Source organism: Papio anubis, unplaced genomic scaffold, assembly GCF_008728515.1.
Source record: "Papio anubis isolate 15944 unplaced genomic scaffold, Panubis1.0 scaffold46, whole genome shotgun sequence".
Classification (NCBI taxonomy): Eukaryota; Metazoa; Chordata; class Mammalia; order Primates; family Cercopithecidae; genus Papio; species Papio anubis.
The window spans coordinates 382486-408254 of record NW_022164783.1 but is presented as its reverse complement, the minus strand read 5'-3'; the positions used below and the strand labels follow the sequence as shown (position 1 = coordinate 408254).

The 25769-nt window shown below is 34.1% G+C and overlaps 1 protein-coding gene across 2 annotated transcripts in view; it reads left to right on the top strand.

Annotated features, from left to right (window-relative positions):
• The first annotated feature begins 204 nt into the window (after positions 1-204).
• The window catches only part of LOC116268582 (vacuolar protein sorting-associated protein 13C-like), an 80528-nt gene continuing 54963 nt past the window's right edge, over positions 205-25769 (top strand). For both annotated transcript variants that reach the window (XM_031662172.1, XM_031662173.1), the window contains exons 1-17: positions 205-1515; positions 2107-2260; positions 4167-4279; positions 7243-7412; positions 8753-9000; positions 10580-10809; positions 12347-12439; positions 14793-15158; positions 15529-15615; positions 16906-17055; positions 17223-17487; positions 18103-18263; positions 19296-19417; positions 19926-20220; positions 21544-21933; positions 24149-24253; positions 24952-25116. In XM_031662172.1, the coding sequence (XP_031518032.1) occupies positions 1510-1515; positions 2107-2260; positions 4167-4279; positions 7243-7412; positions 8753-9000; positions 10580-10809; positions 12347-12439; positions 14793-15158; positions 15529-15615; positions 16906-17055; positions 17223-17487; positions 18103-18263; positions 19296-19417; positions 19926-20220; positions 21544-21933; positions 24149-24253; positions 24952-25116 (3120 nt within the window). In that variant the 5' untranslated portion in view covers positions 205-1509. The remainder of the gene's footprint in view (positions 1516-2106; positions 2261-4166; positions 4280-7242; positions 7413-8752; positions 9001-10579; positions 10810-12346; positions 12440-14792; positions 15159-15528; positions 15616-16905; positions 17056-17222; positions 17488-18102; positions 18264-19295; positions 19418-19925; positions 20221-21543; positions 21934-24148; positions 24254-24951; positions 25117-25769) is intronic.

Sequence of the window (25769 nt, the reverse complement as noted above, 5' to 3'; positions counted from 1 at the left end):
TTTTTTTTTTTGAGGCGGAGTCTCGCTCTGTCGCCCAGGCTGGAGTGCAGTGGCGCGATCTTGGCTCACTGCAAGCTCCACCTCCTGGGTTCACGCCATTCTCCTGCCTCAGCCTCCCGAGTAGCTGGGACTACAGGCGCCCATCACCACACCTGGCTAATTTTTTGTATTTGTGTAGTAGAAACGGGGTTTCACCGTGTTAGCCAGGATGGTCTGGACCTCCTGACCTTGTGATCTGCCTATTATATATTGTTTATAAGAGATGCAGTAGTGATAACTTTAAGAAAAGTATTCATGGAAATAATCTCTAAATTAGGCTAGTGTCTTTCTCTAAGGACGAAAGGAGAAGGGAATAGGGTCTCAGAGAAGTACATATGGGGCTTCCGCTATATCTGTAATGGGGAAACAAGATCTGAAGGAAATATTGCAACTTGTTAAGATTTGACAAAACCAGGTGGCAGATTCACAGGGGAAGATTATAGTATTCTCTGTCCTTTTCCTTTATGCTTTTTACAGTGTTTTAGAAGAAACAAGAAAAAGTAACATCAGATACTTTAGCATCAAAGTATGATAATTACTTTAACCAAAAGGATCCTTATTAACTCAGGAATGCAGCAACAGTGGATGAGGCCACCACTGTCTAATTTGTCACCGATCCAGGTCTCTCGAAACACCCACTCTTTGGTCATAGTCTATAGTTTTCCTGGGCCTGGGATGCAGCCAAGAAAGGTTATCAGGCAGGTGATACCAGCAGGTTGTTTCCCTGGTCTGGGATGCAGCTCAGAAAAAGGGTATCAGGCAGGTGATACCAACAAGTTGTTTTGGGTGGATCGGTTTGACGGTTTTTAAAGAACTGTGGGGCTGCCTTTCAAAATTGTCCTTCATAGTTGTTTTTTTTTCCCTCAGCAAAGTGAGAGGGGTGAACTTAGTTGCCCTTCAGAAAGCTGTGGTAATCTTGGTTGGTATGAGAAGTGGGATGGGACACACAAGGAAATTCTAAAGCATTAAAATTACACCTGTTATATGAGGCCTGGGGCTTAGGACAAGCCATAAATCCCTGGTCATTATCTTGTACTTAAATAGCTCTGTATTTTCATTTAAACTGGGAACTAGGCAATTTCTCTGGTGGTAGGGACCTCATTTGGGGGAAATAGGGTACTGTGATATTCAGAGGAGATTTGCTATTGTGTGAATTTGTAAGTACTTGAAACAGGCCTTTTGAGCCACTGTGTCTTACACAAGGTAGTAGAAGGATAAGAAGATTCAGAGAAAGTACTGGTTTAATGAATTTTAGCAGCCAGTAGCAGCTTTATTTGTTTTAGTTGCTTTATCTTGTTCTACAGCCACCTGTGATAAAGTTGGTATTATGCCTGTTTTAGAGATTAAGAAACTTGAGTTAAGGACATTAAGAAACTTTGCAGACAAGACAGCTTGAAAGTGGTAGAGTTGATACAGATCTGCCTGACTCAAAGCCCTGGCTCTTTTTCTTTTTGCCACACATACCCTTTTATGAAGGTAAGAGTTAATATGCTACCTGCCTATTTTTTGTTCTTTAAACATTCTTTGTAGATACATTTGTTTTTGTTCTAAGTGGTTTTATTCTTGATAAGTTAAACAAATGTTTTATATATGTCCAGATGCATATGTACTGAGATTAAGAGCTAAGTAGCAGGAGAGCATCTTTTTACTTTTTGGTAGAGACTAGAAACTGAACAACACTATTCTTGTATTGAGTTTTGAGGGGAGTAAATAATACAGAAGAAGAAACTGGTGCTGGGTGAGGTGAGAGAGAGACAGAATGGAGATGGGAAGATAGGGAAAGGGGACAGATAGGCACAGGTTCAGGAACAGGAAGACATAGTAACAGATAAGCCATAGAGAGTGTTGGAGTACCAGAGGCAGGGTCCTGGATGTGGGTGAAGGCAGAAGTGTGTGTACACACAGTAAACAAGGTGAAATACATCTCTTCTGGTAATTATAGTCCTAACTCTAACTCTCTTTTTTAAGTAGGTGAACAATTAATTTGAAAAACCACAAATTGAGATACAGATATGATAGTCTGCATTTTTTATTAGTTATAGTTAACAAATTATTGGTGGTTTCTAGGTTGCTGTCAGTGAAGATGACTTGACAGTTTTAATGAAAATTTTGCTGGAAAATCTTGGAGAAGCTTCCTCACAACCAAGCCCTACACAGTCTGTGCAGGAAGCTGTAAGAGTGAGAAAAGTTGATGTTTCAAGTGGACCTGACCATCTCAAAGGTATAAATTGATGATATTTACTTTATGGAGAAAAAATTAGTGTTAATGTCATATTTATATTTAGTATTTTTCTGGTTGTCCAGCACAATGTGGTATGAACTAATTCAGTATTTGGCTGGGGCTGGGATGTTTGTCTGTTGTCTGCTACAGGGGAAAGGGTCACTTGTTGGCATGTGCTTGTTTACCCTTTACTAGTGAATGCTAAATTTGCTGAATTCACTACGCACTGAGGTGGCGTATCTTGAGAGAAGAATCAAACTAGATAGGCAGTGTGGTAAGGTCCCAAAATAATTAAGAGAGAAAAGGACCTTGGTATCACGTATCATACTCAGGTAATTGAACCATGAGAAAGGAAGGTATTCTTGTAACAGCTTTATTTATCTGGACTTACTGGAGCATTATGTATCAAATACATAAGATAATTTTTCAGATCATTACTTTGAACCTATTAAAAGCAGTGAGACTTTTGAATTCAGCCATTTTAAAATAATTTTTCTAAAATATAAGGTTTCTTTTTGATTTCTTAAACAGATTATATTAAATATAATTTCACTCTTTTTTCATAATTTAAAGCCATTGATGTGAATATTATGTTTTATTAGACTGTAAATAGGTTAATATTTTCATGGCTGGAAAGAGATGAAGTACCCCTTGCCCATATAATGAATGGTCCTGGTTGCTGCGCTTTTCTAATGCTCTCATACCGTCAGCTATTACTTCAAATGACAGTAATTGATAAAACTACCAGTTGATACACTGTATCAACACTGCTTCTCCTATAGTTAGGCTAGGTGTGTTTTGAAATCAGACAAGCAAATGACTAGAACAGTATGCAAGGTTTCTGGTTTAAGTGGATAGTTTTAAGTATTGCATAAGCTTGATGAGGTCAACATCTCCCCAGGTGAAGTTTGTGCCACCATACAGACAAATGCTAGATAAACAGGCTGTTGTTTTAGTTAAACAGGAACGATGTAGAGATGAATAAACTATTAACAGGCAAGTCTTACGTGATTAGTGATCTCATTATGTTCAGCCATGATCACAATCATGTATCTGGTTCTTGCTTTATGGACACCGTGTCACTTGGGAAAATTTGTGAATTCAAATGGAAGCTGCAAAGATGATGAAAATTAGAATATAAATTATTTCCAAGAAAAATAGAATTTTCTAACTTGGAGAAGGCTTATATGGTTAAAGTTATGCAGTATTTGTTTTTCCAGTGACTTTTAAAAACAGACTGTTCTATAGAATGACAAAAAATTAGAGTCAATATTGAAAAAGATTATAGAATCTGTCCATAAGAGTGATTGAAAGCAAGTTCTATTCAGTCTGTATGCTCTGTCTAAAGATGAGGGAAAAGACTAACTTCCTGAAGTCTCATTTGTCTCAAAATTCCAAAGCACCCACTCCTTTCCCCTGCATCATATGTGAACTCTGTTTGATTTTGCTATTGAGTTTTATTCTGTTCTTCTTATAAAGATAACGGATTGGGTAATATAGGTAATTAGAGATAGTGAGAGGTGCATTAGGCTAGCAGAGAATCTGTTACCAGTTGTCTAATATAAGGCAAAGTATTGGACTGTTCTGTGTCTCCAATTTCATAATGTCTTGAAAATGGCTTGTAGCCAGTAAATGCCTTGAAAATTAAGTCCCCCTCTTTAAAAAAATTTTTAACATAGTCTGCCTGTGCCTCTTTGTACATTTATACTAAATATATATGGAATAGTCATTGTCATTTTTAAAATTTAACAGTTGGAATGTAATTGCCGTTTTTATTAATTGTCTCAATATGATTTACAGAATCCCAGAAAGCATCATATAAATTTAGACTAAGAAATTATCTCATATTTAAAAATATTTATAAAATTCTGTACCTACTTAAAAGGTTTTAAATTTTCACCATTAGAACAAGAAGATTGGACAGACTCAAAGCTTTCTATGAACCAGACTGTCAGTCTCCAATTTGACTTTCACTTTGAATCTCTTTCCATTATCCTTTATAACAATGACATCAACCAGGTATGTAATACATTTCTGTAATTAGAAATAAATCCTTAACTCTTGATAGTCAGTTTTAGAGTGTTGGCCTTTTTTGGTGGGACTTTTCATTGAAACATTTAATATGTCTATAAAATTCTGTTTGGCCTACAGAATATGCATTGGTCCTGCCCTCTATCTTTACTTTGTTAGTGTTTATAATCTTACAAGGCTAAGGCAAAGTACTCAGGGTTTTATTTCTTTCCAAGTAATATCAACACGAAAACACATTTTGATTTATTAACAATAGAAGAATTTTATATATGAGTGATTATTTGTACAGTTTTATTACATAGCTATATATATATATGTATATATAATGACTTACGAATAATTTAGTAGTGACTTTGGAGCCTTACCTGATTATTTTTAAATTAACAATTATCCTTGATATGTAAGCATTCATTGTGTTTCTATTAAATAAATGTTATATGTTGTAGATTATGTGTTAGGGATACTAATTAAAGAATTGAAGAACCAAGGTCTTATGCCATGATGATTTGAACTAAATAATATGTCAGTGGTATTTTAGAAAGCTATTTTTTTATTATGCAGATATTTCCTTCCAGTAAATATTTTTAATTATATTATGTCATACATTAATACCTATAATACATACGACATATTTTAATATCCATATTCTGTATTGATTATAGATTCAACAGTGAGCGTATACTCTAATTGGGCAGTGAACAATATACTCAAATGGACATTAACAACAGATACAGATTATGGGTATTGTATCTGTTCATGTCCTTTTATATGAAATATGTTCATTCATATTTCATTTCATTTACTACAAATTATGCAATATTCATACATTGTTACTATTGAATTTTGGGCTTGTATCTGTCATTTATGTGATGAACTACCTTATTTTCTAATGTTTAATGCTCATTACAACATCAGAAAATGACCTTACTGAAAATGAACAGTTAAATTCATTCTTCATTTTACTTGGTACCATCATTCTGCTGGTTCTGCAGTCTTAGAATCTTGATGTCTACTTTTATTTCATTGCTTGTATACCTTCCTTATTCATGGAGATGCTGAGTACTGTCAGTTTTTTCTTTGAATAAACATTTACTTTTTTCTATTAATTCTCACTGCTGCTTTATTTGAAACTCTTCTTACACTTGTAGTACTGCAGTGTTTGATTTTACTATTGTTTGATTTTTTACTTTCATCCATCCTAGATATTCGCCCAAGTTCAGTTTCCTAAATGAATCTCATGTAGACATTTCCATCTTCCCTTTCCACTAATAAACATTGTGTTATATAATCTGAATTTCATCTTATGGAAAGAAATTCAGTGGCTCCAAATTGTCTACAAAAGGAAACCATATCAATAATCCTATCAGGAAACAGTAGTGTGTTGTGATCAGTAGATGTGTCTCAGGTCATTTCTATTAATGGTTACAGAATAAAAGTTTGTGAATTATTTCCATTTTCATAAGTTAAAGGCATTCAAAGTTTACCAGTAATAATGTCATTCTGACCCAATCGTATGAACATACTATCTTGAGTGAGAGAAAGGGTGAAGTTCTAACCAGTGTGCCGATGATTGCACATACCCAGCACCCCTATTATCAATGCCAGGGGCTCTAGTAAGCAATGGTGATGGATGTTCATCACTTCCCTGAAGGTTTTTGTTTGTTGATTGGTTGGGTTTTTTTTTGTTTTGTTTTGTTTTTTTAAATTCTGGGCATGCTGAGAGAATTTGGCATTATATGTTACGGTAGAATAAAGATCGAGGTCTGTTTTTCTGTACATGAAAATTTAAATATTTAGTTTAGGATTTGAGACTTTGATTAGGCCTCTGTATTTCTTTCTAGTTTTTTCCCTACCATTCTTTAATCGGAGTATCCAAGCCCAATCACCCTGTATCCTGTGTCCTCAGAGCATCTTGAATTGTTTGTTCATGTTTTTCCTTCATGTAGAGTGTCTTCTGCCACCCTCTTAGCCTATCTGATCCCACTCAGCCTCTGAGGCTCTATTGAGTTCTCACCTTCTTCATGAATTTTCTCCAGCCACAGTGATCTCTTCAACCTCTCTGAGCTTTTACTATTTATACTCTTTACCTAACCACTAAATGGCCTTTGTGAAATGTGAGAAGATATAAATATGAATGAATAAAATACTGTATGTCACAAAATATTTAATCATTTACAACTAATAGCATCTTATTGTGATGTTCCTTTTAGTGTATTTCTATTTTGTTTTCTCAAGGAATTAGGGTGTATGCTCGCTCACATCGTCTACCATGCCTTACTCTTTCTCGTAAACCTCATAAATCTTATCACTGTTTTTTAACAGAAGAGCTCATTAAATATTTATTAGTTAGAGGCCAGGCGCGGTGGCTCACGCCTGTAATCCCAGCACTTTGAGAGGTGGAAGTGGGCGGATCACGAGGTCAGGAGTTGAAGATCGACTTGGCCAAGATGGTGAAACCCCATCCCTACTAAAAATACAAAAAAAAAAATTAGCTGGGCATGGTGGTGTGCGCCTGTAATCCCAGCTAGTCAGGAGGCTGAGGCAGATAATTGCTTAAACACAGGAGGTGGAGGATGCAGTGAACCGAGACTGCGCCATTGCACTCCAGCCTGGGCGACAGAGTGAAACTCCATTTCCAAAAAAAAAAAAAGAAAAAATTTATTAGTTTGATTAATTGACAGAACTCTTTCCTAATTATTTTTATTTGCATTAAACCATAAATCAGATAAAATTTTCTATACTAAGCATTGTTGAATACTCACACATATATGTATTTATTTGTATGTACAGTTATACTCACAAACATGCATATTATTCTCTGTTCCATTCAGCTGTTTTAGCACTCATACTTTTAAAATTCATGAGATCAGTTTGCCTTTAAGCTTTGAATTAAGTAATATGTTTAAAAGTAATTATATAATTGATTCTTTTGCTTGAAAAATGTACCATAGGAGTCCGGAGTTACATTTCATAATGACAGTTTCCAGCTTGGTGAACTCAGACTACATCTTATGGCCTCCTCGGGGAAGATGTTTAAGGATGGCTCAATGAATGTCAGCGTTAAACTTAAGACATGCACCCTTGATGACCTCAGAGAAGGAATTGAGAGAGCAACATCGAGGTTTGTCAGCTCTGAATTTGCTATACATTATTTAAGGTTGACATTGCACCTGGCATGGCTGCCAGGTGTTGCTAAGCTAGGGATCATCAAAGGAAGATCTCTGTCTTTTCCATCATACTTCCTGATTTGAATTGCATTAAGAAGTAGTGCTAATATCAGATTCAGCTGCTTTAAAGGTTAAGTTAAAGGGAAGTTTATAATAAAATGGAGTAACATCTTTAGAATGGGAACTAAGAGAAAATGAGTTTTAATAGTTAAATCCACATGGGGTGATATATTTGGTGATATATTTTTCTAAATTCTTCCCAGTAGGCAGAGTTTTGTTTTAAAAAAGGCTTCAAGCTATGGATTTTGCCTCATCGTGTTTATTTTGTTCATGTCTTTTTGAAACAGTTATGCAAAATTTTTTTTCAAAGTTTTAATAGAAATAGAATCTCTAGTGCATTCACATCATCAAGCCGTTTTTGAAAGGGTGACTTATAAAGTGGGAAATATGTAATTTTCAATAGCCTAATTATGTTTTTATTTTTTTCTCAAGTAATGAGACATAATATTTTGTATCTGATTTTTTTTGTTGTTGTTTTTGAGAAAAACTATGTTGCTACTTAAACTTGGACTCCATTGCATACATATGGGATACTTGTGAGCCCTTGGTTTTTCTGAGAGATGAATAAATGAGGAAAGAGTGCTGTCATGCACGTAGCTTTTCTAGTTTGCAAATTTTGTGTCTGGAGTAGCTGTCCACAGCTCTCCAGGCAAGGGTGATAAATGCTATCATCTGTTAGGTAGCCTGCTTTTTCCAGTTCATGGGAGGACGTAGGGGAACTATAGTCGAGCACACTTGATAAACTCTTGATGATTTGAATTGTATTGAATACTTTCGGACTCAAATTTTCATAGGATGATCTTTGAAGATAAATTCCTTCAGGGAGGTTTTATTTCATAAAATAATATAAAAAGGCTGCCTTATATTTTGTGTGACTACACTGATGTGTTTTGTTAATTGCCCAAGTTCCTTTCCGGCCATTATTGGTTTGTTTCTCTAGTATTGCATTATAATGTAATACTCAAGAATTGCATTATAATGCAATAACATATATAATTCTATTATAATATAAGTATAAAATATTCAGTAATTGCTTAATAACATATATCTTGCTTTGGAGATTAGTAGTCTTGTTTACTAATGGATAATAAGATTCTATTTAATGTTGACCTGTTTTCTATACAGATTAGAAACTGAAAGGTGAGAGAGAGATTATTGAGATATATAGGAAATTCTTCATCTTTTTTATTGTTTTAGCAAGAATAAAATAATGAATAGCATATTTTTTTTTCAGAATGATTGACAGAAAGAATGACCAAGATAACAACAGTTCTATGATTGATTTAAGTTACAAACAAGACAAAAATGGAAGTCAAATTGATGCTATTCTTGACAAGCTGTATGTATGTGCCAGTGTGGAATTTCTGATGACTGTGGCAGATTTCTTTATCAAAGCTGTGCCTCAGAGTCCAGAAAATGTGGCAAAAGAAACACAGATTTTACCAAGACAGACTGCCACAGGGAAGGTCAAGACAGAGAAAGGTTAGCAGAATTTATCTGTCATAGATGACAACTTGTGTATTTTGACAAGAATTACAAACCAGAAAAAAGAGAAATGAAGAATTTAAGAATGTAAAATTAGTCTTTTAGGTTTAAGCATATTCTGTATATAAACTTTAGCTTTTTAGTTTTTAAAAACATTTTAAGAAATGTTTTAAAATGGAAATATTTTTAAGAGAGAGGTACGGTAGAAATTGGACTAATGGCCAGGAAACTCCACTTTGGTTCCAACTGTGCCATGAACATTTCTTTACTGATCCAGAAATGAGGTTAATTTGGGTCAGTGGTTAGTGGTCTGTTTTATAGGTGGGGAATCTTATTCAAAGAAGACATGTTGAGAATTCTAGCACATTGAAGAACAATTGGAAACATTAAAGCAGAACATGGGGACTTTGGAGGACCCAGCAGGACTTCCCTGGATGTCAGCTTAACTCCTTAAACTCTGGAAGAGTTTGCATGTCTGGTCTTGGTGTATGCTGAAGCCACTTTCAGCTCTATACTTCTTTTATTCCAGCATTATCCAGTAGATCAGTGATTCTTTCTTTTCTTTCCCTTTCTTTTCCTTTCCTTTTCTTTCCTTTCCTTTTCTCTCCTCTCCTCTTCTCTCCTCTTTCCTTTTTTTAAATTTTTTAATATTTTTTAAATTTTTTTGACATAGGCTCTCACTCTGTCACCTAGGCTAGAGTGCAGTGATATAGCTTGGCTTACTGTAATTTTCGCCTCCTGATGTGAGTTCAAGCAATTCTCCCACCTCAACCTACTGAGTAGCTTGGGTCCACAGTTGTGCACCACCACACCTGGTATTTTTTTTTTTTTTTTGGTAGACATGGCTTTGCCGTATTACCCAGGCTGGTCTCAAACTCCTAGGCTCAAGCAATCCACCCACCTCTGCCTCCCAGAGTGCTGTGGATTACACCTTGCCCCTGCCAGATCAGTGACTTTTCTATGTTAAATTATAATTGTCTAAGGTCAGATATTTTTCTCTCTAATATATAACCCAGATTGGAAAACTAATATACCCTGGTAAGAATGCTATTTTTAAAATTTACCTTTAATATTTTTAAAATAGTGATCATATCTGGTATCTCTATATTTATATATGCTTTGAATATATTTATAGTATAGATTATATGACATTGACTATGGACTTTTGGGTGAAATTGAAAGAAACAAGTAATAATAATCTCTTTTATTGGGTCTCTTTTCCTCTTCCTGATATTCTTCTTTCCAGTTTTCCCCTTCCCCTGCAAGATAGTATACTTATGCCTGTGTACATGCACATACTTTAATTCTGAAAAAAAAAAACTTCAAAACAAGATTATTCTTCCTGGGTCAGAGTGGTAATGATATTCTTGGGACAGGGATCAGATTGCCTTATCTTGCTCAATCTGCAATTGTTAATAATCATTTAATACTTAGTATTAATCAACCAATTAATATTGTCAGTTTCACCATATCTGTTATAGAAAAACATTGAGAACAAGTTAACAACTTGTAGATAACATGTAGTCAAATGAAAAGACTTACCTTAAACTTTTCTGGTTCCTGTCTGTTTCTTCAGATGACTCTGTTAGACCAAATATGACCTTAAAGGCCATGATCACAGATCCAGAAGTGGTATTTGTTGCCAGCCTGACAAAGGCTGATGCTCCTGCTCTCACAGCGTCATTTCAATGTAACCTTTCTCTGTCAACATCCAAACTCGAACAGATGATGGAAGCTTCTGTGAGAGATCTGAAAGTGCTCGCTTGCCCTTTTCTCAGAGAAAAGAGAGGGAAAAACATTACCACAGTAAGAATTACCTTGTGTCCTAATCTTGGGTTGAAGAATGTCAGAAATGGTTGATTCATAGAATCCTATAATATGAGAGTTCTGCAGGGACTTTAGAGATTATTTATTGTGAACTTGGGGTTTTACATATAAAGATATTGAATTCCAAAGATGTTAAATGACAGCCATGGCTGCTAGTGACAGAACTGGGGACTACCTCCAGAATAGTTTTATTTTCATTATACCATCTTCTGTTGAGTAGTGTTTGAATTTTAGTACAAATTAATATTCTTTTTCAACTGTTTCTTTTGTTTACTGGAGTATAGCTAATGAATAAATGAATGAATATTTAGGCTTAGAATGAAAAAATTAAATTGGAGTCATCTCGCCAAAAGTGATGGTGTTCTGTTATTAAAAGTGAATGTCAATTATGTTTTCACATTATTATTGAAAAATATTATTTTAATCAGTTAATTACCACACCAATTATTTTGTAGTATTGATAATTTTATGGTAAGAGAATCATTATATTATGTGACTTATTTGCAGTGGTATTTTAAATTTAAAAAATAAAGTGACCTGCATAAAGAAAGTATGAAGTCTATAATATTATCATGAAATATTCTTTGACAGGATAATCTTTTTACATGTCACCAAAAGCTTATATCAATTAGCTCTTCCTAATTCTTTCTCTTTTAGGGACAAGGGTCTCACTCCGTCACCCAGCCTGTAGTGCAGTAATGCCATCTTACCTCACTTCAACCTCAAACTACTGGGCTCAAATAATCCTTCTGCCTCAGCCTCCTAAGTAGCTAGGACTACTAGCCAGCTAGTTTTTTTTTGTTTTGTTTTGTTTTTTTTTTAAATTACTTTTTTGTAGAGAAGGCGTCTTGCTGTGTTGCGCAGGATGGTCTTGAACTCCTGGCCTCAAGCAGTCCTCCTACCTTGGCCTCCCAAAGTGCCGGGATTATAGGTATGCACTACCATACCTGGCCTTATCCTATTTTTTAAAAAACTGGCAATTATGCAGTACTAATTGCTCCAGTCAGTTCAGGTACAAGCTTATTTATTCATTTCTTTAGTGATATATAAGAATATAGCTTCACAATTTGAAGATTTGACTTTTATTCTAATAAAGGCCTTATATGATATTTCAGACTGACCTGTCAAACATCTGGAAACTGTTTACTTACCTACCTTATCACAGTCTTTAGCTCACTTTTATAGTTATTTCAAAGGTATATTTTATAGAGTCTATAATTTAAAAACTATTTTAGCAGAAAGAAACATTTTAAACAGTAAATGTGCTTTATTACTTGAGGATTTGGCATGATAAATTAATCAGAACTGCTTAAAGTGATTTACCAATGTTCACAGATTTCTCATAGTTCAGAAGAGTCTTCACAACAGAGTCTCGGCTAATTTATTTTTGCTTTTTTGCTTTTAGTGTAGTAGCAGGCTGTAAAGATCCCAAGTTAAGTAAGACGTGGTTCTTGTAAGTGTGTTTTACATATATAATGGATCTATGAAAATGTGAATTTTGTTTATCTGTTTATAGGTCTTGCAACCCTGTTCTTTATTTATGGAAAAATGTACGTGGGCTTCAGGAAAACAAAATATAAATATTATGGTTAAAGAATTTATAATTAAGGTTAGTACTTACCGTATTCTTTTTTTTCTTCACAACATTGCATATTTGCAGTTGAGACAGTATCTTTTGATGTCTCTCATAACTCAAGCATTATGCAAGTCACATACTCAGTAATCCGTAACTTCTAACGTGAAAGTATATTTTTCTTTAATGCAAATGTTTGTACTTTTTAATATCTACAAATGATTGGGGTAGTTTTGCTCTATTATATTTGCATGCATGTGTTGGGGAGGTTGAGTTGGAGGAGGGAAGAGACAGGTGGGAAGAGAAAGGAAGAAAGGATGGAGAGAAGAGGTTGTTATTACTTTATTTGTAATAAGTTCTTTTTAGGCTTTTATTTGATATATAATTTGATTGAATTTAATAGCTATATTATTTGGCTTCAAGTATTTGTAATGACAGATGTACACTAGAAATAATTATTAGAGTTTACTGTTTTTTTCTCTGCATTTAAAGTATCGAAAAACAATAATTGTTTTCCCATGGTATTCAGGTTCTTTAAGTATGAGCTCATGCCCAGTCACGAATAGAAGATATAGGATACTTTCTGCAATCTATTTCTCTGCACAAAGGATACAAAAATGAGTCCTTTTTTGGTTAATTGCTTTATTTTTGGTTAATTGGTTAATGCCAGTAATGGTAGTAGCTTTACTTATATAGGTCCGTGACCAACAGTGATTGAACTAAGGCTCAAAGTAATTTCATTTGAAGTACCATGTAAATATCAATTTAGTTTTTTCTCAACATTTTAAAATACTGGATAGTCTTAGAATATATATTGTTAATGGATTTACTTTTAAAAATATATAAAGTAGTAAATGAAGGGAAAACTCGAATTTGCATGTATTTTCTCTTAAGGTACTAAGTTAGGTGCTGGTGAGAATTTCCATTCTTTGTACATAAATTTATAATTGATTCAACAAACATTTTTGAGCTTTTACTGTTTATTAAAAAAAATGTCCTTTACAAGGCATTGGGGATATGTAGCTCCTGCTGTCAAAAAACTTAATGACATATGTGGGAGAAAGAAAGAAATCAGAGATTACAGCTTTCAGTGCTAGAGGCACGGCCAAGATTTAGTTGGGAGCACAGGTATGGGGCCTTTAATTCAGACCAGGACATCAGGCAAAGCTATGTAGAAGCAGGACTATTTGATGTGAGTTTTGAAGGGAGATTAAATAGATGGAGAGTATGGAATGGTTAATCCAGACAGAACTGATAATATGCACAAAGGCAGAGGTGTGAGAAAATCCGTTAAGATTTAGAGGGGTGGTCACATATGGCTGGAGAGAATGGTGTGGTGGAGTTGTAAGACTGGAAGCATTAATTATAAATGACATTAGTAAGACAAGGAAAAAAGTTGACAAGTTAGAAAAGCAGTACATACTAGATCTTGCTTTTGATTATATAATTATATCGCTTTACATTTTAAGTAAGGATTGTGAGAAGTGAACAATAAAGGTATACAGTTAACTTACTTAACTTAGTATTTCACAAACTTTGGGAGAATTCTGGCTAGGTGGTTGAATAGGCACTAGGCCACAAAGAGCTTTGCACATTAAGCTAAAGAAAGTTTGAATTTTATCCTGTGGGATACAAAAGTTATGGGAAGTTGATGAAGATTTTAAACAGAATGACATACTCAGCTTTGGGTTGTAGAAAAATTATGCTGGTGGCAGTGTGGAGGGTAGGCTGAGAAGGTGTTGGGCATAGAAGATATCATCAGTGTAGAACTAAGGTGCAGTAATAGGAGGTGAGGGAAGTGAGCAAAGAAAGGCACTATCCAAAGATAATAAGAAATTTGCAGATCTTGGGGTAAGTCAGAGGAGAGCTGTGATTTCCAGTCTTCCAGTTTTAGTAAGGCAAATTTATATCTTTTTCTCCCTTTTCTTTTTTTTTTTTTAAAGATCTTGTTGCATACCGATATTTATGTGTATCTTGACAAGGGTCACACACTTTGGCTTAGTTCATGTAGCTGATTTTAAAATGAATTTGTTTATGTTTCTATACTTGTCTATTCACATAACACTATTTTGCTCTGAACTGATCAGTTTAACTTTAGATTTTGACTACTGACATATAACATTAGTTACTCAATTCCAGATAACCTGAGTAGAAGTCAGTGTTGCATGATTACTTGGCTTGACACATAATTTTGTGTTCTCTCTTGTTTTTCTTGGTTACGAATTTATTCAAAATTTAAATTAGTTACTTTAATTTAAAATTAAAATTAATTTAATTTAATTTAAAAATGTCACTTATAAATAATGTATGTCACTTAAAATCATGTGTGTATATATTCTCATCTGGGAAAGAATTTATTATAAATATTTTTCTGTTTTCTTTTTTAAAGATTTCACCCATAATTCTTAATACTGTGATGACAATCATGGCTGCATTGTCTCCAAAAACGAAGGAAGATGAATCCAAAGATACATCTAAGGAAATGGAAAATCTTTGGGGTGTCAAATCGATTAATGATTATAACACTTGGTTTCTTGGTGTTGACATGGCAACAGAAGTAACGGAAAGTTTCAAAGACATTGAACATTCATTGATAGAGGAAAATTGTGGTGTTGTTGTAGAATCCATTCAAGTTACCTTAGAATGTGGCCTTGGACATCGAACTGTACCTTTATTATTGGCAGAGTCTAAGTTTTCAGGAAATATTAAAAATTGGACTTCTCTAATGGCTGCTACTGCTGATGTGACACTACAGGTATGACTACATCACTTAATACCTTCAGAGACAACTTCCTGAAAGTGCAGTTTTGGAATTAAGATGTATACACTTTTCTTGTTTGTACATGGCCACCATGAGTACATATGTGAATAGATATTTTATTCTGACATTTAATTTGTCAATGTATTTTTTTGATAATTATTTTTTAAAGATTGATTTGCTAAATAATTTGTTTATGACAATAGAGTAAGAAAGTAAAGGAAAATACACTCTATATATTGTTAGATGGGTTTTTTAAATGGCTAATGATATATAACGTTAATTACTCAATAGTTTTCCTATTGGTTACCGAAATATGTATTTAAAGCCAAAAGACTGTCTTATAATTTTGTGTGTGTCTTTCCAGGTGCACTATTACAGTGAGATCCATGCTGTCTGGGAGCCCCTGATTGAGAGAGTGGAGGGGAAGAGACAGTGGAATTTAAGACTTCATGTAAGGAAATCTTAAAATATCTTTGGATAGAATGATACTATGCATATTCATTCTTAGTTTTTGGTTCAGTGATTCTTAAGATGTGGTCTAGGATCCTTGAAGCCCTTTTAAGGGCTCTGTCCATGAGGTCAGAACTCTTTTCATGTATCATTTTCATTCTCATTCTCTTACGAGTGTATAGTGGAGTTTTCCAGAGACTACATGAATGTGATATTGCAACAGATTGAATGCAGAACAGAAACGAGAATTTATCTGTCTTCCCTTAAGGCAGGCAGTAAAGAGATTTGTGTATGTTCCTCTTCTCACTGTATTTTTAAAATTGTTATTTTTGATTAAAAATGTTATTTATATTAGCATGTAATTTTTATTTTTAAATGAATATTTAATTTTTTTCAGTTTTAATTGTTAGTAGAGTACATATTGCTAGATACAACATAAATGAAACTCTTTAGTGTAATCAGTGATTTTTAAGGGTAAGACCAGAATATTTGAGAATTGTTAATGAACTCTTTTGTGTTATCTTTTTATGTTATTTTTTGAGAACACCTCAGAAACCTAGATACTGAAGCACATTATTTCTTGATTAAAAGAAACGAGAGTCATATATTGTTAAGAAATTGTCATAGCATACTTCTCTGGGGCAGCCTTACTAAGGAGTTGGGCACTGAAACTGACTCCACATATTCTTTTGTTAAAGATAAGTCACTTAACCTGTGTTCCAATTTCCTCTCAATAAAGAATACTTTTCTGACCTGCCTTTCTCTGGCATAGGGAGGCTAACAAAGAATGTTTTACAAGGCTTTTGAAATGCTACTAGAACAAAAGCTGATGGAATCTGATGGCTAGTTAAGTGTTTATTATATTAATACTACTTATTTGAAGGTGTTATTGGGTTAAAAAACAGAAAGAAACATTTCCAGGTGGCACCTCTAATAAGTACCAATTTAGACTTCAGGGTCCTCTTAGATTGCTCATCAACACATAATCACCAGTTGGGTGACACTGAATAAATAGCTGTGCTCTGAGGAATGCATAAGAGACAAATATTGTAGCTGGCTTTGAGTAATTTCATGGCATAATTCTAAACTTTTCCCCATGCTTGGACTATACCCTGAAAGAATGAATGCTGATTTCCATGAAATCAAAGTGAAGCATGGTATATTTTTGAAAATAAGACTTTTGTGAAGCATTACTATAAAGTGATCAGTTTAAGAGAACTGAACTCTAGCATTTTTATTTTATTATCAACTGGCTAATAATTTAAATTTGGTCTGTTATTTTTCTTCGTAGGTAAAGAAGAACCCAGTTCAGGATAAAAGTTTGCTGCCAGGAGATGATTTTATTCCTGAGCCACAAATGGCAATTCATATTTCTTCAGGAAATACAATGAATATAACAATATCAAAAAGTTGTCTTAATATTTTCAACAATTTAGCAAAAGTATGTCTGAATCTTGCTTAGAATATTTCAAGTGGAATTTTAAAAATGAAACATGTAATTTTTTTGTCACCAAAATTAGCTTCCAAAAAATGTATAATGATGGTATACGTTTTGGAAATAATGTATACTTTTCAAAAATTTAACTGTGATGATATGTTCCTTTTCAGGGTTTTTCAGAGGGCACTGCTTCTACTTTTGACTACTCTTTAAAGGACAGAGCTCCTTTTACGGTAAAAAATGCTGTAGGTGTTCCCATTAAAGTGAAGCCCAATTGTAATCTCAGAGTAATGGGCTTCCCAGAGAAAAGTGATATTTTTGATGTTGATGCTGGCCAGAATTTGGAACTGGAATATGCCAGCATGGTACCTTCAAGTCAAGGGAACCTATCTATATTGAGTCGTCAAGAAAGCTCCTTCTTCACTCTGACCATTGGTAAGCTATATTTATTTTCTTTTAAGGGCATCTTAGCAGTTGTTGGTGTGGGCTTATTTTTAATAAAATGTGAAAAAACATTTTGCTGCAGATATCTGGAGATACAACATTTGAAACGTATAATTGCTAACCTCTTGTTTCTTGTTTTCTAAACTTGAGAAAATTAAACTTTATTAAGAAATACTTTACAAAACTAGATTATTTTTATGCCCTTAAATAACATATATATAATGTATGTTATATATATATATAATGTATTTTTAAAAAGATTGGAGTTTAATGAGGAGAGAAAATAGCTGTATTCAGAAGTCTTACAGTATTGACACTGTGACAAAGAAAAAGATTGTTGCTGTATAATTGAGAGAATAAGAAATAAGTTGGATTTTGTTTTTATATTCAAAACCCCAAGAAAAATTGTTTTCGGTCAAAAATTTTATAACAGTAACTGGTCTCCTTTTTTTAGTTTATGAGTCTTAGAAAAGCAATTTGTGGTGATCATTTCTAGTGATGAAGAAAAATACTCATCATTATTTTGAGGTACTAATGATTATTCTGTCATAGAGAAACATTGGCAAATTAATATTTGGAATTCTTTTCACTTATGCACTGCCTTAGTACCTCATGGATATACAGAAGTTGCAAATATCCCTGTGGCCAGACCTGGACGGCGATTGTATAATGTACGGAATCCCAATGCCAGTCATTCTGACTCTGTCTTGGTACAGATTGATGCAACTGAAGGGAATAAAGTAATTACTCTTCGCTCTCCTCTACAGGTAATACTTCAAAGTGAATTGTATCCCTTTCAGTGTATCAAGAAATGTTAAATCATTTAACTGAATATAGGAATATAGTAAAACTTCATTAGGTCAATACTGATTATTCAGAAATAAATAGTAATTATTCAGAAATAAATAGTAAATGGAAATGGCTTCTTTTTACTGTCCAGCTTGCTTTGGTAATATTTATTTTAAATGTCTATAGTTTTGTTTACTTAAAGCTCATTTTTGTTGTCTGTCTGTTAAGATAAATTTAAAATTAATAAAGCTTTTTTGGTATATTCCTTTAAATATTCAGAACCGAGGATTATTGTAATTGTAGTTAGGAAACATTCCATTCTCTTTGTATGTCACTTGGATTATATTTTTCAAGTATGTATGAAGGCATATTGGAATGATCTATTCCTCTGAAAAACATTTTAGCATCTTAATCTGTGTAAATATCTTTTCTACTTTTAAGGTTTTATCCAAAGTTTTTCTTTTTCTGTGTATTACTACAGGTTTCAGCATATGGTCAACAAAAGAACGTTTTTTTCCTACCTGTAACATCAGATAAAAATGAAAAGGTTTCAAATTTTGGACATTGTTATCTTTTAGTTTGTTATTTGTTCCAATGCATAACAGACTGTTGTCAAGAAAAGATAGTTGTACTATTTTTCTCATGATTTTTTTGCTATCCATTTTTGTTTAGTTTTTACACATGATGCATTGAGAAAAGATTGTCTTGGAGAAAAAATGGCTTAAATCTTCAGAGAATAATACATATTTGAAAGATAATATAGACCAATACTAAACATAAGCTTATAATATATGGAGCATTTGAATATCTTAGTTTTCAACTGCCACATAAACATTATGTTTAATGTATGTAGCACTTAAATACCCTAAAATTTTTCAATTGCCAATAAAAATATCTTCCAATATTGAGTTTGAAATTTTTTAGATCTAAAAGTATTTGCTTGTGGCTCTCATTTTTCTTTCGAACTTACATATCTTTAAAAAAACTTGTATTTTTTTTTTGTCCAACAGATCAAAAACCATTTCTCCATTGCATTTATCATCTATAAATTTGTTAAGAATGTTAAGCTATTGGAGCGCATTGGGATAGCCAGACCTGAAGAGGAGTTCCATGTTCCTTTAGATTCATATAGGTAGATAATTCTTGAAATGTATTGAACTTTAAATGTACTGAGTTGGGGATTTATATTCTGGAAAATAACTTCATATTTTTATTATCTGAAGATTGGTAAAAGCCAGTTTTAAGACATAATTTAGTCTTACATTGAGATACACATTTATATTATCATTGAATTTATCAGGTGAAAATTCTTTATTGTATATTTGGTATCAGAATTTTTCTGAGTATTTTTATTAGATCGCCTTTGTATTTGAAATGAAAAAATTTTTTAAGTTGTCTTTGTTTACAGAGTTTTTGTTTGTTTGTTTGTTTTTTGTTTTTTCTTAGGAAAGTTCCTCCATAAGTTAGCTATGTGATTTTGGGTGAATTTCCTAACCTAGAGCCCTGGTTTCCTCATCTATATATCTGTAAAAATAGGAATAATAGCACCTATCTTGTAGGGTTGTCAGGAAGATTTAATGAGATTCTTTTTTTTAAGTTCTGAATCAAAACTTTATTGTCACTGTTTCCTCCTTCTGCAGATGTCAGTTGTTTATCCAGCCAGCTGGAATCTTAGAGCATCAGTACAAGGAATCCACCACTTACATTTCTTGGAAGGAAGAACTTCATAGGAGCAGGGAAGTCAGATGCATGTTGCAGTGTCCATCAGTAGAAGTCAGCTTCTTACCTCTCATAGTGAATACAGTTGCTCTGCCTGATGAATTAAGCTACATATGTACACATGGGGAAGACTGGGATGTAGCTTACATTATTCATCTTTATCCTTCTCTCACTTTGCGGAATCTTCTCCCATATTCTCTAAGATATTTACTTGAGGTATGTCTCTTGCATTTTGTTTGATTTTTATTGTTGCCCAGAGTAAATTCTGATTTTGTTTTATGGCATTTTTAATTGAGGTCAGTGTTTTATATAGTGTACGTGTAATGTGTAATGCCTTCATAATACTAATGATAGCAAAAACTGGCATAACATTTACTATGTGCTAGGAACTGCTCTGGGTACTTTACATGTACTAGCCTATTTACTGTTTATAATAACCTCCTGATGTAAGTACTGTTGTTAGGCCCATTTTACATATAAGAGAACTGAGTTGAAATGGGTTAAGTGACTCGCTCAAGGTCCCGTAGCTAGGAAGTGGTAGAGCTGGGATTTGAGCCTAGGCAGTTTGGCTTTTTGATCCCTGCCTCTTTACTGCATCTTCCTTAAATTAAGAAGCATGATCATCTCTTTATTAATTAAGTAAAATTCCATTAACTAAAATAGAGGAAAAAATGAGAAAATATTTCATCTTAGTTTAAAGTTTTTATTTTAAAGTCAACATTGTGATTATTTCTTCAAGGTTCTGTTGAAAATAAACCTTGGAAAATAAAAAAATAATTACTTTCTGTCTTAAGAAGTAATAAAGATTTTCTAGTAATGTTGTATAATAAATATTTTAAAATTTCTATATGGCGGTATATTTTAAAATACTAAAATCTGGAAAGTGTTTGGAACCTACATGTTTTTTAATCCGACAATGAGCCATTCCTGAGTTGTGGAGACAAAATTAATAAAATGAATTAAATAGTATTTATATAAGAGTATTTTGTAAGAATTAAATAGTGTTTATATAAGAGGGGTTTTTAGTAAGGAAACCTGGTTTATATGTTATTACTCATTTTTCAAGTAATTCCACCTTACTTAGATAACTTGTCAGAGTAATTTTTTACCTGACAAGTGAATAAGAGTAGTTTTCTTATTCCATTCATATGGGAACCATTAGGCATGGTCTATAATTAGAGGATAAAACTGAAGGCCAGGCAGTTCAGTGGCTCATTTAATGACATAGCTCTCATGGACAACAGCCAGGCTTCCTGAATTTAGTCTTTGACTCTTGATACAGACCTGATTTTTTCACAAAAAATTTAGGCTGTTAGTCTCCTAATGGCCAAAATCAGTTTCTGCCTTTGGCTATGGTGTAGTATTTTCTTTTTAGTCCTCAGTGAGTACTGGACATTTGTAAAATGTAACCTTGGTACTTCACAGAAGACTTAGCAGTTTACCTGCATCTGGTAGGTTATTTAGCATTTGTGAAAAATATGAATTTTGTTATTTCAGAGGTTTTAAAAAGTTACTAAGCAAATTTTTGTTTGTTTTTAGGGAACAGCAGAAACTCATGAGTTGGCAGAAGGCAGTACTGCTGATGTTCTGCATTCAAGAATCAGTGGTGAAATAATGGAATTAGTCCTGATGAAATACCAGGGCAAAAACTGGAATGGACATTTCCGCATACGTGATACACTTCCAGAATTCTTTCCTGTGTGTTTTTCTTCTGACTCCACAGAAGTGACGACAGTTGACCTGTCAGTGCATGTCAGGCGAATTGGCAGCCGGATGGTGCTGTCTGTCTTTAGTCCCTATTGGCTAATCAACAAGACTTCCCGGGTTCTTCAGTATCGTTCAGAAGATACTCATGTGAAACATCCAGCTGATTTCAGGGATATTATTTTATTCTCTTTTAAGAAGAAGAACATTTTTACTAAAAATAAGGTGTGGTTTTGTTCACATAATAAGTTAAAGCAGATAAATTCCTAATCTAGAAACTTGGGAGTCATTTGCCTTCCCTAAAACCATGCTAACCTATTTGCTAAATGCCATTGATATGAATTAGGTTCAAGGAGACTTAAGAAAAGCATAATCAAGTGGGATGTTAGGAACCAATAGGTTTCCTGAGACTGAGTTGCCTTTTTCTCCAATGCCTATAGAGTTACCTCTGTTCTTGAAGAAGTAGTAGTAGTGGTAGTAGTAGTAGTAGTAGTGGTAGTAGTAGTAGTAGTAGTATAGTAGATAGAATAGCTTGAATTTATTTACTTTACCGGTGATGAAATGGCATTTTTAAAGAAGTTACCATTGAATTTGGCGTATATTAGATGAGTCTTCCTATGTGTGAAGCACTCAGCCAGGCCTTTGGGAGAGAAACCTAATGCCTAAGCCTCGTCCTTTATGCTCTGGTCCCTTTTTTCCTCTTCAGGCTCATGTTTTGGTATCCCTCACCACACACTTTCTCAAGGACTCACCTCTAGGCTTTTGTATATGCTGCACCCTTTGCCTACAGTGCCTCTTTCCCTGTTTTTTTTTTTTTCTGTCTTCCTCATCATCCCTGATTATCTGCTGTTCATTTGTCATTCTGCTCAAGCCTGATATATATGAAGATTTTCTAACCATTTAAAATGGGCCTAGACATCCCATCCGTGTTCTTATAGGAGTAGTGGTTCTCAAATTTCAGTGTATATTAGAATCACCTAAAGGTTTTTTTTTTTTTTTTTTTTTTTTAAATGAGATGGAGTTTTGGCCAGGCTCAGTGGCTCATACCTGTAATCCCAGCCAGCACTATGGGAGGCCAAGACTGGTGGATCACCTGAGGTCAGGAGTTCGAGACCAGCCTGACCAGCTGGTGAAACCAAATTAGCTGGGCATGGTGGCAGGCCCCTGTAATCCCAGCTACTCGGGCAGCTGAGGCAGAATCGCTTGAACCTGGGAGGCAGAGGTTACAGTCAGCTGAGATCGTGCCATTGCACTCCAGCCTGGGCAACAGAGTGAGACCCCATCTCAAAAAGCAAAACAAAACAAAAACAAAAAAGGGAATGGAGTTTTGTTCTTGTTGCCCAGGTTGGAGTGCAATGGCACGGTCTTGGCTCACTGCAACCTGCGCCTCCTGGGTTCAAGCAATTCTCCTGCCTCAACCTCCCAAGTAGCTAGGATTACAGGTGCCTGCCGCCACACCCTGCCAATTTTTGTATTTTTAGTAGAGATGGGATTTCACCATGTTGGCCAGTCTGGTCTCGAACTCCTGACCTCAGGTGGTCTGCCAGCCTCGGCCTCTCATAATGCTGGGATTACAGGTGTGAGCCACTGCACCTGGCACCTGAAGGGTTTTAAACGCTGATTACTGGGTCCTGTCTCTACAGTTTGATTCAGTAGGTCTGGATATGGTTTGAGACTTTGCATTTCCAACAGGTGATGCTTTGGGAACTCCACTCTCTTTGAGTGTTGGTTAACACGTGGTATTGTAATTGCTTGTTTATGTGTCTGACCTCTAGTTGTCCTCAAGTTTTTTACAAACTAATTGGATGGATGAGGGTGAGATTAATACAAGGGCACAGTTTGATCTCTTCTATAAAATTTTATCTAAATCCCAGAATCAGAAGTAAACTATCCTCTCACCTCGATAGCATTTTTTGCCTCTTGTATGGCTCTTATCCCATTGAGTCTTCTATCATAATTTTTAGTATGTATTTCCTAGTCTGTCTAGTTGGAAGCTCATTGAAGACAGGAACTGTGTCCTATTGTCTTCCATTCTGCCTGTCACAATGTCTTTAATGTAGCGTCTGCTGAATAATGTTAAAGACATAAATTCTCTATATGCTAAGACTTTAAAGATTTGTTAGCTGTGTATCATAAGTCTATCACTGGAAAACATCATTTTGCATTATAATTCTTCTTAAAAACAATACAGAATCTCATTGGTATCTAGGTTTACTATACTCATTGCATAGGCGAATGAGAAAGTCAGAACTATGTTTTTGTTTTATTGTTCCCTAGAGTTTTTTGTGGCTCTGTTACCTGTTTGCAGTATGGCTTTGATTATATTTTTCTGTGTCCCACAGTATTAAAGAAATTTCTAGTAGTCCAGCAACTTTCTCTCAAATAAAATTATTATAGTGTTTTAGGTTGCTTATATGACGATATGTGCTCTCTGGTATAGGTACAATTAAAAATTTCAACTAGTGCCTGGTCCAGTAGTTTCTCATTGGATACAGTGGGAAGTTATGGATGTGTGAAGTGTCCTGCCAACAATATGGAGTACCTGGTAAGATTCTGCTTCCTCATTTACCTTTGATTCCATTCACCTTTTCTACAGTTCAACAAACAAGTTGGCTCCTAAAGTGTACAGAAATTTGAATTTAAAGTGATAATGTGGAGGGAGGGCTGTTATCACTACAAATTTTTATGGTCACTGATACCAGAGCAAAACCTGAATTTGTCTAAGTTTAAGACAGTGAGTTTAATCCATCCAAGTGAGCAACTTGGTAAATATTCACAGTATGGTAGAATCCTTATTCTATGCCACCCCTTGCCAGACATTTCTTAAATCTTAAATTTGACTAGTATGAAAATTTTAGTAATCTGATGCCAATTAACCTATTTTATTACTACTTCAAAATTTTTATTTTACTAATAACAGATAATAAAACTTGTACACTAATTATAAAGCAATTTATGTTTGAAATTTTAAAAAGTAGGGAATTCTAGACATACTAAGTCTGTCACTACAAGTCGTTAAATTACTAATTGATATTTCTTGAATTGTTTCTGATGGAGCAAAACTAAGGAACTAAAATTTTTTTTTCTTAGACGATAATCTGTAGTAGAATGTAACTTGTAGTTGCTTTATTTAAGAATTATTATTTTAAAATATGTTAAGAAGTTTGTGTGTGAATGAGGGGATGTGTGTGTATTTCAAAGACATTGAATAAACTGGAAAATAAGCTTGTTTCCTTTCCACAGGTTGGTGTTAGCATCAAAATGAGCAGTTTCAACCTTTCGCGAATAGTTACCCTGACTCCCTTTTGTACCATTGCAAACAAGTCATCTTTAGAACTAGAAGTTGGCGAGATTGCATCTGATGGCTCAATGCCAACTAATAAATGGAACTATATTGCTTCTTCAGAGGTAACATTTTTCTTTATTACAACTGGTTCCTAAAATATACAAGTAAATATTGACATCTAAATAAGAATTGTATATACCTCTTTTTCAGACTCTATCATATTTATGTGTTGAAATATGACAGCCAGCTTTGAAAGATTTTTTTCATACTATATTTTTAAAAAAAGAAGAAAAGTTTTGATAATACTTACACTAGCCCAGTCTAGATCATTAATAGTTTTTTCTAATTCTTCCTATATGTGTAGAATGTAGCTATGTACTGTAAAAAGTACATAGAGATTATGTATTATATGGTGTCTCCATAGTCAAGATAATGTCTCTATATTCAAGAAGCTATTGTCTTAAAAGAGTAGTAAAAGTCAGCACATGGAGAGATAGATAGCACATGCTAAGTTATAGGTGGTTATAGAATTTCTGAATAGGTGAGCTGGAAATTTCTTTGAAAATTAGCTAAAATTCCGCTCTCTCACTTTACTGAAAAGGAGACTTTTCCAAGATTGATAAAGTCATTGGTAGTTGAAAACATGGTGTTATAGATCAAAAGATAAAAGTCTCACAGAAAAGGTGGGATTTGAACTAAGCTCTTCATGCTCAGTAAGATTCCAGGAGGTGAAGCAAATGGGGGAATGTGTGCCAGAAGAGGACAGGTGCAAAGA